This window comes from Protopterus annectens, chromosome 15.part0, assembly GCF_019279795.1.
Source record: "Protopterus annectens isolate FY-2018-M chromosome 15.part0, PAN1.0, whole genome shotgun sequence".
NCBI lineage: Eukaryota > Metazoa > Chordata > Ceratodontiformes > Protopteridae > Protopterus > Protopterus annectens.
In genome coordinates, this window is record NC_056749.1 from 734335393 (window position 1) to 734349491 (window position 14099).

Genomic DNA, 14099 nt, shown 5'->3' on the forward strand with positions numbered 1-14099 from the left:
CGTTTCACTGCATAAGGAGTCATCTACCTGCTGTGGTGATGGTCACCTTCCAGTACACTTTGTGATGTATGTGACTGTCCTCAGGCTATATCATGAGTATCAGAATTATGGAATCATCATTGGCAGCCATTCTGTTCTCAACATCAACTTGCTGTGCTTAGGCCCAGGATGTAGTTGTTTTTGGTGCTGACCCTGTGATGAAATATGTATGTCACATGTGACAGACAGAATTACTTTTATGTATGTGTAGGGTGTCCACATTTACCACACATTATCTGTAGACTTTGTGTTGCACCTCATTTTGATGGCATACCTGATGATGAAACCTGTAAGGTTGATATGTGCACAGGTGTCATACCAAATACATCTTAGCAGAATGTAGTAAAATCAACTACACACTAACCTTACACACTGCCTGACTATGGCTGTTGCAGAGGTCTGACAGTACTGGTATCAACACCTCCTCTAATGTTTCTAGCAGCATCTTCAACTGCATTCAGATCATCACCCCTTGTAGGGAAGAATATACTCTTTGTAAGGCAGTAAAGGTTTGAATGTGGAAGGGCCACTACAATTGCTGCAGTGGGTACTTGCATTCTGCCTAGCTTTTGTTCTGGCGAGTCCCACCATGCCACTGGCTGTTTTCCCACACTGTGCCATTGTGTGGTTTCTTTCCCCACTGCCACTACTTGATTCCATACCTTATCTCTTTCTGCCTGTTTTGGACCCCCTTTTCCAACAAGGCATTTTCCTTACATCCTCAGGGCATCCACGAGGATGTGAATCCACTCAGAAAAGAAGTAATTCTTCCTGCGTCTTATTCCCTGCTGCTGCAGCTTTTTGTTTCCTGTAATTACATGTAAGAAAAATTACAACTGCCTCCCTTGTATAATAACTAAATGAAACATGGATCCTGCATGATAGTGAATTAAAAAAAAAAGGAAGAAAGAGGGTGATAAGCATGTTGAAGCAGTAATTCTGAGCTGTGAGTTTAAGTTTTCTTGCCAATACTGCCTGAGTTTCATAGTCTTATGTTACTATAGTAATCCATACTCCTGTAGTTTTTGCTGTGAGGGTGTGGTACTCAGCATGTTAAATAATAGTTCATATATATGAGTACTTATTTAAATTAGGATAGTCTGTAATCTGGTTTTCTGTATTACCCATTGCTAGAGACCATTGTCTACAATAAGCCACCTGACATATCTAGACAGCACTAAAAATACACCTTACACATTCCCAAGCATTTCATAGGTTCATAGGTTGGTACTAGGCTATCGGCCCAGGGCCTATACAAGCCTAGCCATAACAATTCCCTGGCTATTTCTTCCCACACTATTTACTTCCCTGGACCCCTGTCTAGCAGGGCAACTGACATGATCCCTGGGGTGAATTTCCTTTCTCCCATCCAATCGTCAAGGTTCCTTTTGAAGAGGTCCAAAGAGGCACTCTGCTTGACATGTATGGGCAATCTATTCCAGAGTCTGGGGAGCCTCTGGGTCAGGAACCTATCCCTCCAGCATGTTTTGTTTATTGTGATGACAAGGTTTAGATCCCTGGAGCATGTGGCTCTGAGGGATTGGGATTTCTTTAAGTGTAGCATGTCCAACAGCTCTGGGTTTGACATGGCCTTGTATGTTAAGCAGAGATCGCCTCTGAGTAGATAATATGCGACAGAGTATAGCTGGAGTTTTTTAAGGCGGTCAGCATAGAGCATCTGCTTTAGGCCTGTGATTCTTTTAGTGATGTATTTCTGCGGCCTTTCCAGTTGTTGCAGATGTCTTGAGAGGTACATACCAAACAGGGCATTGTATTCTATAATGGGTCTAATGAGGGATGAGTACAGTGGGACAATGACCTCCTTTTTTCTGGATGAAAAGCCCTTAGTGATGAGGTGTGCCACATAGAAGGATTTCCTGACTGTTGCGGCGATGTGGTAATCAAAGGTGAGACCACTGTCCACCTGTGTCCCTAAGTCTCTTATCACACTTTCGGTGTTTAGTGTACTGCCACCTATATGGTAATTCATGGCTACATGTTTTTTCCCAAAGGGGTTAACTATACATTTCTTGGCAATGAGCTTGAGCCCATGGCTCTGGCACCAAGCATCTATTTCTGTAAGGCCCTTTTGTAGAGTATCTACATCATTTGGGGATTCAATAATGGCTCCCAGTTTGCAGTCATCTGCGAACTTTGTTAGCCACAGTCCCTTAGTGTTGGCCTGTACTTCAGAGACGTAGATGCCAAACAAGAGTGGTCCCAGGACTGAACCCTGAGGTACTCCACTTGTCACTTGTCTGGAGCTGGATTTGGAGTCGGCTACTTTTACAGTGTGGGTTCTATCAGTAAGCCAGTTAGCAACCCATTGGGTGACATAGGGATTAATGCCCAGCTTAGTAAGGTTATCTATGATTCCAGAGTGGGGGATGGTGTGAAAGGCCTTGGCAAGGTCTAGATAGGCTGTGTGGACTACCTTACCCTTGTCCATGGCTCTGGAGACTGATTCGAAGAAGTCAATCAGGTTCAGGAGACAAGATCGGCCCTTCACGAACCCAAACTGGGTGGGGTCCAGTGTTTGAAGGTTAACAATGTCTTTGTTTATAAGTTCCATGATAATATGCTCCATGGCCTTGCAGATAAGGCTTGACAGACTGATGGGACATTAGTTTCAGGGATCCAAGGTGGAGCCCCCCTTGTGGAGTGGGATAACTGTAGCTCTGTGCCACTCAGTGGGCACAAAACCTGAGATGAGGCTATGATTAAACATGACACTTAGGTGAGGTGCCAGTTCATATTGTAGTTCATGTAGTACACAGCTCGGGATGTCATCTGGTCCCATGGATGCTGTATTCTTAGCTTTGGAGAGTGCGTTTTTTTACCTGTGTGGCCGTTATTACCAGAATTTGGCAATCTTCCAGTATTGAGATGGGCCATTTAGGGGGTGAGGGGGGGAGGTGAAGTTGGCACTATATAGATCTGCCAGGATATTGGCAATATCCTTGGGATCAGTATATTTAATGCCATTTTGTTTTAGCTCAGAGCAGATCTGAGCATTGCCATTTAGATTCTTGACATAGTTATAGAATGCCTTGTGGTTGTCTTTGGAATCTTTGGCAATTTTATTTTCATAACTAGCTTTGGAGGATTTTATGAGGGATCTCAGTTTCTTACTGAGGCTGGTAAGGGAGTTTTTTGCATCCTGGGATTATCCTCTTTTCTGCAACAGTTTCTTCCTTTTGTTGTAAAGTTTGTTTATGGCAGGGGACCACCAAATTGGCTTCCTTTTTTTGGATGAGAGCATCTTGGTTCTATTTGGGATGGCACGATTCATGCATGAGTGGATGTGCTCGTACAGTGCCTTAGTGTAGGATTCAGCAGTTGAACTTTCAGTTCCCGTCTGCATGGGTGTCATGAAGTTTGTCACTTCTGACTTGAGTAGCATGAAGTTGGCTTTGGAGAAGTTTTTTATGGAGGTTTCCTTACTGGGGGGTGGGGGTAGGATGTGGATGTTAAGGGTGATTAGCTCATGGTCAGACCTGACTAATGAGGGGGTGACCATAGGTGTGGAGCATTGATTTCACATGTTGGTAATGACCAGGTCTAGGATATTGGAGCCCCTGGTGGGACTATGGATTAGTTGATCCAGGGCATTGGAATTTATGAATTCCAAGAACCGTTGGGCAAAGGTGTTGGTACATGAGTAGTTTTCCCAGTTAATGGCATGGTAGTTAAAATCACTCAGTATTAGGTGTTTGGTTCTATCTTAATATTTTCCAGTATGTTTAGAAAGGAGTAGTGAGAATCTTGGGGTATGGTGGGGGATCTGCAGCAAGCTACAATTTGGATTGCAGTCTTACCTAGTGTTAGTTGCACCTGGAGTATTTCAGACGCATTGTTGGGCAACTAGCCTGGTGAAGTGAATATCCTTGGTGAATATTGACACTCCTCCACCTTTAGTGTTTCGGTCCTGGTTTGGTGGCCGAAAAGTGTGGTAAGAGTTTCATGAGAAATCAGATAAGTATAAAATCTCAAGCCATTTTTTGCAGGAAGGACACCCTGCACCCCATAGCCCCACACACCTCTTCCTGATTATGTATGATAACTACAACAACACACAGTCCCCAGGGAAAGGGAATCTCCCCCCACTAGGGGATTGTTGATCTGTCACACCATCTGCATACGTTACCAAATGTGGTTGGTCAGTCAGTCAATCGGCCATCGACATTGTGTGTGTGTTGACATAATTCAGTAGATGCACTCTTTCTTTCTCACTTTCTCTCTCTCTGTTTATATATTTATGTGTCTGATTACATTTACATGTATATATCAGAAGTTAACTTTCATATATTAGTCGAGCCAATGTAGCTTCAATGTTTTAGGGATGTTGTAAGAAAATGTGGGATTGCTTCCAGCTCAGCGTCACATTTGAAGTACTTTGTTAAGAAATTTTAACTTGCTGTGTTTTAGTTCATTTGCACATTTTCATTCTAATGATGATAATAATTGCTCTGTATTAATAAATTCACAAAATGTAATGCTACTCATTGGTAAAATTAAACTAAAATTGCCAAATGTATTACCATTATGATGCAATAGCATTTTAACATCTACTGGTAATGTTTTTGATGATTTCTAGAACCTTCTTGAACTTCAGTAATGGCTGCATGCCCCAAGCACCACACACAGCCTGGGGAGGGTGGAGCTTGTGCAACTATTACCTGCCCTTCATACTATTACAGCATGACAATGCAGAACATTTAGATAATATACAAAGTATGGCTTGCTGTGCATCATTTTATCACCGCTGAACTGCCATAGTATAAAGCATGACTGTATGATAAAACAAAATTGAAGAGCAAAATAATGGGCAGTCAAGTCACCAGATTTCTCTTATATGATTATTAATGGGTGATGAACATATAACCAGGACTTGGGTAAAATGTTTTTTCATTTCAGTCCTACTTTATGTCTGAATGAACGTCCTAACAGTGGTTTGTACCTTTATCACCCTTGCTAAAGATGTAGTTCTCAGTCCTGTGCTGACCGCCTGTATCAGTTACCTGCTAGGCTTAAAAAACAAAGACTTATGTTTCTGTGACCCACTGGTGGTCTTTCAAACTGCAGTCCCTATATCATTTTATATGCATGCTGGGATTTTTCCTCATTTCTATCCTGTGAATCATGGGAAAGCAACGGACAGACAGCTGCATTGCTTTAGCTAGGGTCAACATAAAGTATCTATGTATCTACTTAAGTAAAGAAACACTTAATTACTTAAAAATAAATGAATGAATGAATGTGCCCTGAACTCAGCAGCATCACTGACCCAAGCTGCACATGCACAAATGCTAGGTACAGTGAGTATAAAGTTGGAAATACTTGCCTTGTCTGTCATTTAATGCTTTCTTTTTAATTAAAACTAAAAATAAATATGTTTTCTTAGTTACTTATTGTTACATTTGCACATCAGCTATCTAAAATGAAATAGCAAAACAAAATTATTTTGTGGGCTGACCATGGGCCCTGGACAACTGCCCAAACTGATCATATCATAATCCACCTCTTGATAAGGAGTCCAGTAAATGGTTCAACTACTGGTACAGAAGTTATGGCTTTGGCTTCAGTGGGGGCCTTTGATCCATTTGGAAGAATGCAGAATTTTATTAACAGGATTGGTCATATCTGTCCGAGAAGGGGAGGAGAATATTTGGAAACACATTTAGGAGTTTAATTATGAAGCATTTCACCTGGCTGGAGGGGGGGGGGTAAAGTGTAGTGTCCAGGAAATTTGTTTCCCCTCTTCAAAATTATTAGGCTAGTTAGTTAGGCCAGTAGTAGTAGTAATATGTAGAGAAGTCGTTGTAAAAAAAAGAGAAAAATAGTGCACACTTGCGTATGACATAAAGAGATACTCGAGCATAAAAATGGAAGGTATTGAGTAATCACAGCTACAGCCTTAGCAAAGAGTAATCTGAACTTGTGGTATCAAGCAACTTAATGCGATTAACAAATAATCAGTCTCCCTAAGAGAAGTTCTGCCAACAGCAATGGAACACTGTGGTAGATATTACATGAGGAGGTGTAGTCAAACAGATGCATAAACATGCAGAAGAAGCGCTGCATAAACATGCAGAAGAAGCGCTGCATAGACATGCAGAAGCAGCGCTTCATAAACATGCAGAACTGCTGCATAAACATGCAGAAGAAGCGCTTCATAAACATGCAGAAGCAGCGCTTCATAAACATGCAGAACCGCTGCATAAACATGCAGAAGAAGCACTTCATAAACATGCAGAACTGCTGCATAAACATGCAGAAGCATTGCATAAACATGCAGAAGCATTTCATAAATGTGCAGAAGAACCGCTGCATAAATATGCAGAAGAAGCACTTCATAAACGTGCAGAAGAAGCGCTTCATAAACATGCAGAAGAAGCACTTCACAATGACGAACGGAAATGGTAGGGCAGTGTGCTCTGGGACGAGGTACAAAACCGCTGATGGAAAGCAAATGATAGAATCAACAGATGGAGACCCTAAAACTATAGAGAATGGCATTGGCATTGATGTGGGACTTAAATATTCCAGATGCAGGCTGGAACACATTGACTGTAGCCACAAGTGGTTGTGGAGCCATTTTTCACTCTGTATACAAGACTGACCTTAGTTATCTTAGGTTGAAGCCTCCTTGAGAAATGGCATGAACATGCTAGTTCTGTTAAAATCAAGTAGATGTTTGCATCAAAAGGTTACTCAGAAGCAAAGTTAGTACAAATGCATTGAGGAATCTTACTGGATGAAACCGAACACATGTAATTGCACTCACGTATAAGAGGGAGGGAGAGGGAGACGGTGAGGGGGAGAGAGAGGGACAGCACTGTCCTGTGCATTATTTCATTAAAAAGAAATAATGATCCATTTTATAACAGCAATAATGCCATCCAGGGTGGCCATTGTAGGGAAAGCCTCACAACATCCCTGAGAGGACTATTACTTCCCTTGTAATAGCTACACTTGGTGCTTTATTACTTATTTATTAAACAGGCTCAATGTCTTAAAAGTAAATTCAGGGAATATATTTGTATTCTGTAGCAGTTATCAAGCTTAACTGCAAAACCCATGCCTTTAATCATCAACCTTTCTTTTCTTAAACAACTGAATGTTTTTGATCTTTTCAACAAAATAACAAAAACATAAAGAACAGTTTGAAAATATTAGCAAATGCATAGTATAATCATGTAATCGATAATATAAGTAGCAGATCTTTTGAATAGAGATTATGTCGGTCAGCTCATAATGATGATGTTTATTAATAAATGCAAGAGCAGTGTTTGTACAAAGCACAGCTTGAGCAATATTGGGTCAGAACAGTAGGATTCACTAGTAGGAAGCAATACATGTTAACTTTTTCATTTAAATCTCCCTCGTGCTAAATTGTAAACACATACATCAACCTAAAAACACACATGGCAAGTCAATATTACATTCATATGTAAATTTTGCATAAAGTAAATGAAAAAACAGAAAGCCACACACAAAATCCATGATAAACATATATATATATATATATATATATATATATATATATATATATATATATATATACACACACACACACACAACCAACACATTTCAACTAAAACATAACTCTTCAAAAAAACAGACAATTTTTTTATGTTAACTTTAAACCATATAAGATCTCAGTTTCAAAACGTTGGATATACATAGCTGGTCATTCAGACCAGGGAACATATGTGCATTGAGCCTGATCTGCCACGATAACTCTTTTGCCTCCGATTAATCAATCCAAGGACCCCCTCTAGGGTTTCTGTAAATCATTTCAACTCCATAAAATAAAAATTAATGTGTAGGAAATTTAGAAATATGTTTAAATAGAGCATTATATTGTCACTTACGGTTAATTTCAGATATATGTTCATAAATGCAGTCTCTAAATCGCCACTTGGTTTTACCCACATAAAAACATAAACAACCTTGGCACTGTGCAATATATACCAGCTCCACAGAATTGCATGTAAATGAAAAGAAGTGTTAACCTGCCTCTTGTTAACCACTAGGGTGTTTTTCATTAAAGTATATTTACATTGGGGGCAGAAACCACATTTAAAAGTCCCTAATTTTTTGGAGCTAGTTGCCAAAGGTGTATCCTCATTATATTCTAAGTAGTTTTCAATGGATTTCCCTTTTTTAAAATCAACCTTAGGTTCTTTACCCAGTAAATCAAGAACACCATCAAAGCATGAAACACATGCTCCAATTCATTTTCAAAATTGGTATAATATCCTGATATTCCAATGTAAAAGTAGTGACAAATGAATTCACAAACTCACTAGTACCTTGTGGGGAGGCAAAGGCTGCATCAGGCTCACTGTTCTGTCCAAACCTTAAAAGTGGTCGATATAAACCAATATCCCTCTTCTTTCTCACTTCTTGAAAAATATTCTGTACTAACTGGGAAGGATATCCCCTAGCATAGAACACACCAGCCAACTTAATGCATTCTTTCAGGAAAGTTTCATTCTCTGAAATCATTCAGGCTAATGTCACATATTGCCCTTTTATAAGACCCCATTTTTGTTGAGCAGGATGCCAACTATCATAATGTAAAAAACAGTTGGAATAAGTGTGCTTCCTATAAATATCACTCACATATTTTCTGTTGTAATAATCCTTACTAATTTCCACATCCAAATGACTAATGTTAGTACTACTACTGACACAGGAAAAATTCAAAAAAAGAGGTACTGTTGTTACAATGATCAATGAATGTTGGTATTTCGTCCTCTGTTTTTCTCCATTTTATAAAAATATCATCCAAAAAATGGGCGTACAAAGCCCATGGGGATGGAGAAAACATATTAAATAAGTATTTCCTTTTCCATTCTAACATAATAATGTTTTATCATAACATAATAATGTTGGAAAATATTGGGGCACAGGCAGCCCCCATTGCAACTCCCTGGTTCTGAAGAAAATATTGACCATCATTTTTTTTGTCTGTTGTTTTAAAGAGTTATGTTTTAGTTGAAATGAGTTGGTTTTATATATATGTTTATCATGAATTTTGTGTGTGGCTTTCTGTTTTTTATTTATTTTATGCAAACATTACTTATGGAGGTAATATTGACTTGCTATATATGATTTTTAGGTCGAGGTATGCGTTTGCGATTTAGCACGAAGGATATTTAAATGAGAATGTTAATTGTTTAATTAGATTCTGAAGAAGTCCTGGCTAAGTTCAGATGAAAGTGCTTAATCAACTGTGCATTTTACTCAAATAAATGTGTTTTTCAGGTTGCTGTGTGGGTTGTTCCATTTTCCAAGTTGGTGTTGGAAATTTACATCCGTTTTTCCCTGTGGTTTTTGGTATTCCAGATTAACATGTTAAGTAAGGTAATTTACATACATTGCATAGATGTAACAAATGTTTCAGGAAAGAAAAGTTGCTCTCCTATTTAAATGAAATGTGTGGGATCATAATCTTCACATTGGGAAAAAGGAGTGTTGGGGAGGACTAAAAATGTCACAAATATAAAAGAGTAGTGAATTTTATCTAGGGTTATTAGTTGGAAAATTCTATAATTTGAAATGCTAAAGAGTTTATGCAAAAAAGAAAAGCAAATATGTAAATTTGGGTACCACTGATTTGGTCAAATCATGCAATCATTGTACAGAAAAAATAAATCAATAAAAAGCTGTCTGACTGTAAGTCAGGTGACTTCATATTGCAGGCTTTTTTTCTATGCGAGATCATGAACAGTGGGGATTGGGGAATTTGTCCTTTCTCCATTGTAGTGTGGTCTAGGAGTTGGTATATATAATTAGCAGAGGATGTGGGAAAAACACTGTTTTTCTTATTTATTTTTGATGATTTAAATATCAAAGAGTTTTTCTTGTATAGGAGTACATGGCAAGTGCATCTTTGCATATATTTCAAGATTGGTTTAACTATTGATTTTTACTTTATATTAATAAAATATTATTATAATCTATGTTAATAATCTGCTTATTAATTGATCTGTTCATATTACACACATAATTTTCTTATTAGTGAATCATGCAGGTTACCAAACTTGCAATGTTTTGCTTTATGACTGAAATCAGTCCCAGGGCATCAATGGTTCTTGAAACCCTTGATTTCAAGTAAAAAAAAAAAATGCTTTATATATTGTTTCTTATTTGGAAGCAATAATCACAAGACTTAAAGACAGAAATCTCATCTCTCCCTCTTTCTTCTTAAGCTTAAAAATATTAAAAATGTTAAGTGCTTCCTCATCTGTGATAGAAAGAAATGCTTTACACTGGATTTTTATTTTTTTTTTGGAAACACTACTCGAACTGAGATACAACACAAAACTTTGAATCCAGAATTTCCAGTTCTCTCTCAAAAATGCAGGAAGCATCAAAGGTGATGGTTTCAATGTAGACATTTTGGGTCTAATATAGAAGAAATACAGCTGAACTACTAATAATTCTGTGGGTGTGAAAAAATTATATGCTTCTTTGCATTAGCAAAATTCCTCACTATATTCTCTAGAATTGCTGTTGTTTAATCAAAAAAATGTATGAGGATACACAAAGCAGAACTGGAACTGATACTTAATATGGAAAAAAAAAGAAAAGTCACTTGTTCTTCCAAAAATAAGAAAAAGAGACTTATTTGTGTCATAAAAAATGGTACTGTCCTTTCTTCACTGCAAACAAAAATGAGAAAGAAATCTGGCTTACAGTTCCACATGGCTGACACACAATAAAGCAAGCTTGAAGAGGAGTGTAGAAGAAGGGACAGAAAACAAGTTAATCTGACTCCATATCAGAGCAAAACAGAAAGACAGCATTTGGTATCACAATTATTACTGATGCCATGCCCCATTATTTCTGATGCCATGCTCCTTGTAACATTATGTCATATATGTGCACAAATAAAGAAGACGGTTGAGAAATGAAGCATAACACATGACGTACACTATTCAAATATGTTACACATGGAAAAGTACTTACTTTCCATTTGATTCCCAGGGTGAAGGGGCCTGTGAAGTTTTTGATGAATTCTACATAAAAAACAGAGCCATCATTGTTCACGTCTACAGCAGACCTTTCTAGAGTTCATAACATATGTGCTACTCATTCATGCTGTTATCTAGAGTCACATTATCACAGACACGTAATTTCTCCTTTTGCACCTGCAGTTTAATTTTTGCAGAATGGCTTAAACATGATTATTATTTAAATAAATCACACAATGAATTAAGAAAAGGCAGGAAAGAAGGTAGGCAAGCAGCAGGTTGAATGCTAATCAGTAGAAAATGTGTACTGATTCCTGCAGTTGAATTATTTTGTTGGTAATGACATTGGTATTATTTTTGGCTTTGTCTAGAATTCTTGAACAAATAAATTGAAGTGTTAGTGTGTGTGTGTGTGTATATATATATATATATATATACACACTCACACACACAATACCTATACATGTAAGCATGTATGGTCTGTACCAGTGCAAATGGGCAGCTCAGCATGAGCAGCACATCTTAGTGCATATACAATGCTGCTTTGTACTAGAATGGCAATCTGCATAGACAATGCTACTTTGTACTAGAATGGCAATGTGCATAGACAATGATACTTTGTACTAGAATGGCAATCTGCATAGACAATGCTACTTTGTACTAGAATGGCAATCTGCATAGACACTGCTACTTTGTACTAGAACAGCAATGTGCATATACAATGCTCCTTTGTACTAGAATGGCAATGTGCATAGACAATGATACTTTGTACTAGAATGGCAATCTGCATAGACAATGCTACTTTGTACTAGAATGGCAACCTGCATAGACACTGCTACTTTGTACTAGAACAGCAATGTGCATAGACAATGATATTTTGTACTAGAACGTCAATGTGCATAGACAATGATTCTTAGCACTAGAATGGCAATGTGCATAGACAATGCTACTTTGTACTAGAACTGTAATGTGCATAGACAGCGATACTTTGTACTAGAATGGCAATGTACATAGACAATGCTACTTTGTACTAGAATGGTAATGTGCGTATACAGTGATACTTTGTACTAAAACTGCAATGTGAATAGACAATGTCACTTTGTACTAGAACTAAAATGTGCATAGACAATGATACTCTGTACTAGAACTGCAATGTTAAACTGCATTATAACATCATTTTTTAAGTGTACAGAGAGGTGAGTAGATGCTTTGCTCAACACAGTTATTGGAACTGCCAGTGTAACAGATATAGCAGGCCATGTAAACCCCACCATGCCAACACATAAGCCCCCTAGAGGACGCCTGTACATGAACACAGTTGTACATGTATAAACTACGGACATATATAGATATATGTCTGTACTGATATATCCAAGTGTGCATAGACATACAGAAATGTGTACGTGAAGTGATGTATGTGTGTATGGAAAGGCAGGACAGTGACACTAGGCAGGGTCTGAAGCAGTAATAAGAAGCAAATGTAAAGCACACACACACACACACACACACACACACACACACACACACACACACACACACACACATGTGCATGCACACACCCTTACACACACACACACACACACACACACACACACGCATGCATGCCCATGCACACACACACACATCCATACACATAAGCACACACACAAAAAATTTGTCTGTGTGTATTTTGTTATGTAATCATATTCATGCTCTTATGCCATCTGGTGGCAGCTGTCTCTTCCACATATATGAAGTGCAATGTATTCTGTGATACAATCTCTCCCACAATGCAGAAAGCATCATGGGTGACACATGGTTCTTTAGCAACTCCAGGGTACCAGATTGTCATACTATGTGTCCTTCCCAGCAAGCACCCCTTCTTAAAAGTACTGACTGCATTCTACCCATGCAGGGGAACACAGGTTGTGATTTGCAGTTTGCAACAAACATTCTCCTCCTTAGATGAACTGACTGCCCATTTTATCAGGCGGAGCACAATGCTATGAAAGTGTGCGCACTTCAGAACAAGCATCCCCTTCCTAAGTAAATTGACTCTCTTATTCTCCTGCAGGACATCAGCCTATAATGTGTGTCTTTCAGTATAAACACTTCCTCCTTCATAGATTAACTGATTTTCTTATTCCCAAGCAGGGCACCAAGCTATGATAATATGTATCCTTCTCAATAAACACCCCCTTTCTATAGGCACTGACTACCCTGTTCCCATACAGGGCCTCAGGCTATGATGTGTGCCCTACAGTACAAACATACACTCACTTCATTAACTGATTTTCCTATTCCAAAACAGGGCACCACTTTATGATAACATGCGTCCTTCTCAACAAGCATCACCTTCTTATAGGCACTGACTGCTTTGCTCCCATGCAGGGCACATTAACTGTACTGCTGTCTGCCCTGCTACTCCCATACTTATTTTGGCTTTTTATAGGCCTCCTTGTGACCACACAGGGTACACAGCTGACCATGTAGCGTGCCCTGCCTTTGTGTTAAGATTCCATTTCCATTGAAGCCATGCTGTTCATAGTGGTCAGTATGCTGCTGTCCTGAATGGTGAACTTATCTCTTGCACTTAAGGTGGACCATGGGGGTGTTTAGCCTAAAGGTTACAGTCTTTACCTCACAGGTACAGAGTTTGATTCTCATCTCTGGTTATTGGCTAGGTTTGTAATAATCTCCATAGTGCAACAGTGCAAAAACTGTTTATGATTCCTACTCTCTCTCATATGTGTGTGTGTATATATATATATATATATATATATATATATATATATATATATATATATGTGTGTGTGTGTGTGTGGTGTGTGTGTATATATATATATATATATATATATATATATATATGGATTCCTATTACAAGAACAAAAGTTCACAACTTCGAACTTGTAATAGGAAGTCTCACTTATGCGAAAGTTCACTTTAACGAAAGTGAACTTCCGCGAAAGTGCACTTCACCGAAAGTACCGCAGCACAGTGGAGGACATCAAAAAACGAGCTATGTCCTCCACTATGGTGTGATACTTACGGACCTTAGGGTTAGGGCACAGGTTAGGGTAAGGGGATAGTTAG

The 14099-nt window shown here is 38.5% G+C and overlaps 1 protein-coding gene across 2 annotated transcripts in view; it reads right to left on the bottom strand.

The window, feature by feature from the left end:
• Positions 1–14099, bottom strand: part of AFF2 (AF4/FMR2 family member 2) — a 3001139-nt gene that overhangs the window by 107105 nt on the left and 2879935 nt on the right. For both annotated transcript variants that reach the window (XM_044057592.1, XM_044057591.1), the window contains one exon: positions 11023–11072. In XM_044057592.1, the coding sequence (XP_043913527.1) occupies positions 11023–11072 (50 nt within the window). The remainder of the gene's footprint in view (positions 1–11022; positions 11073–14099) is intronic.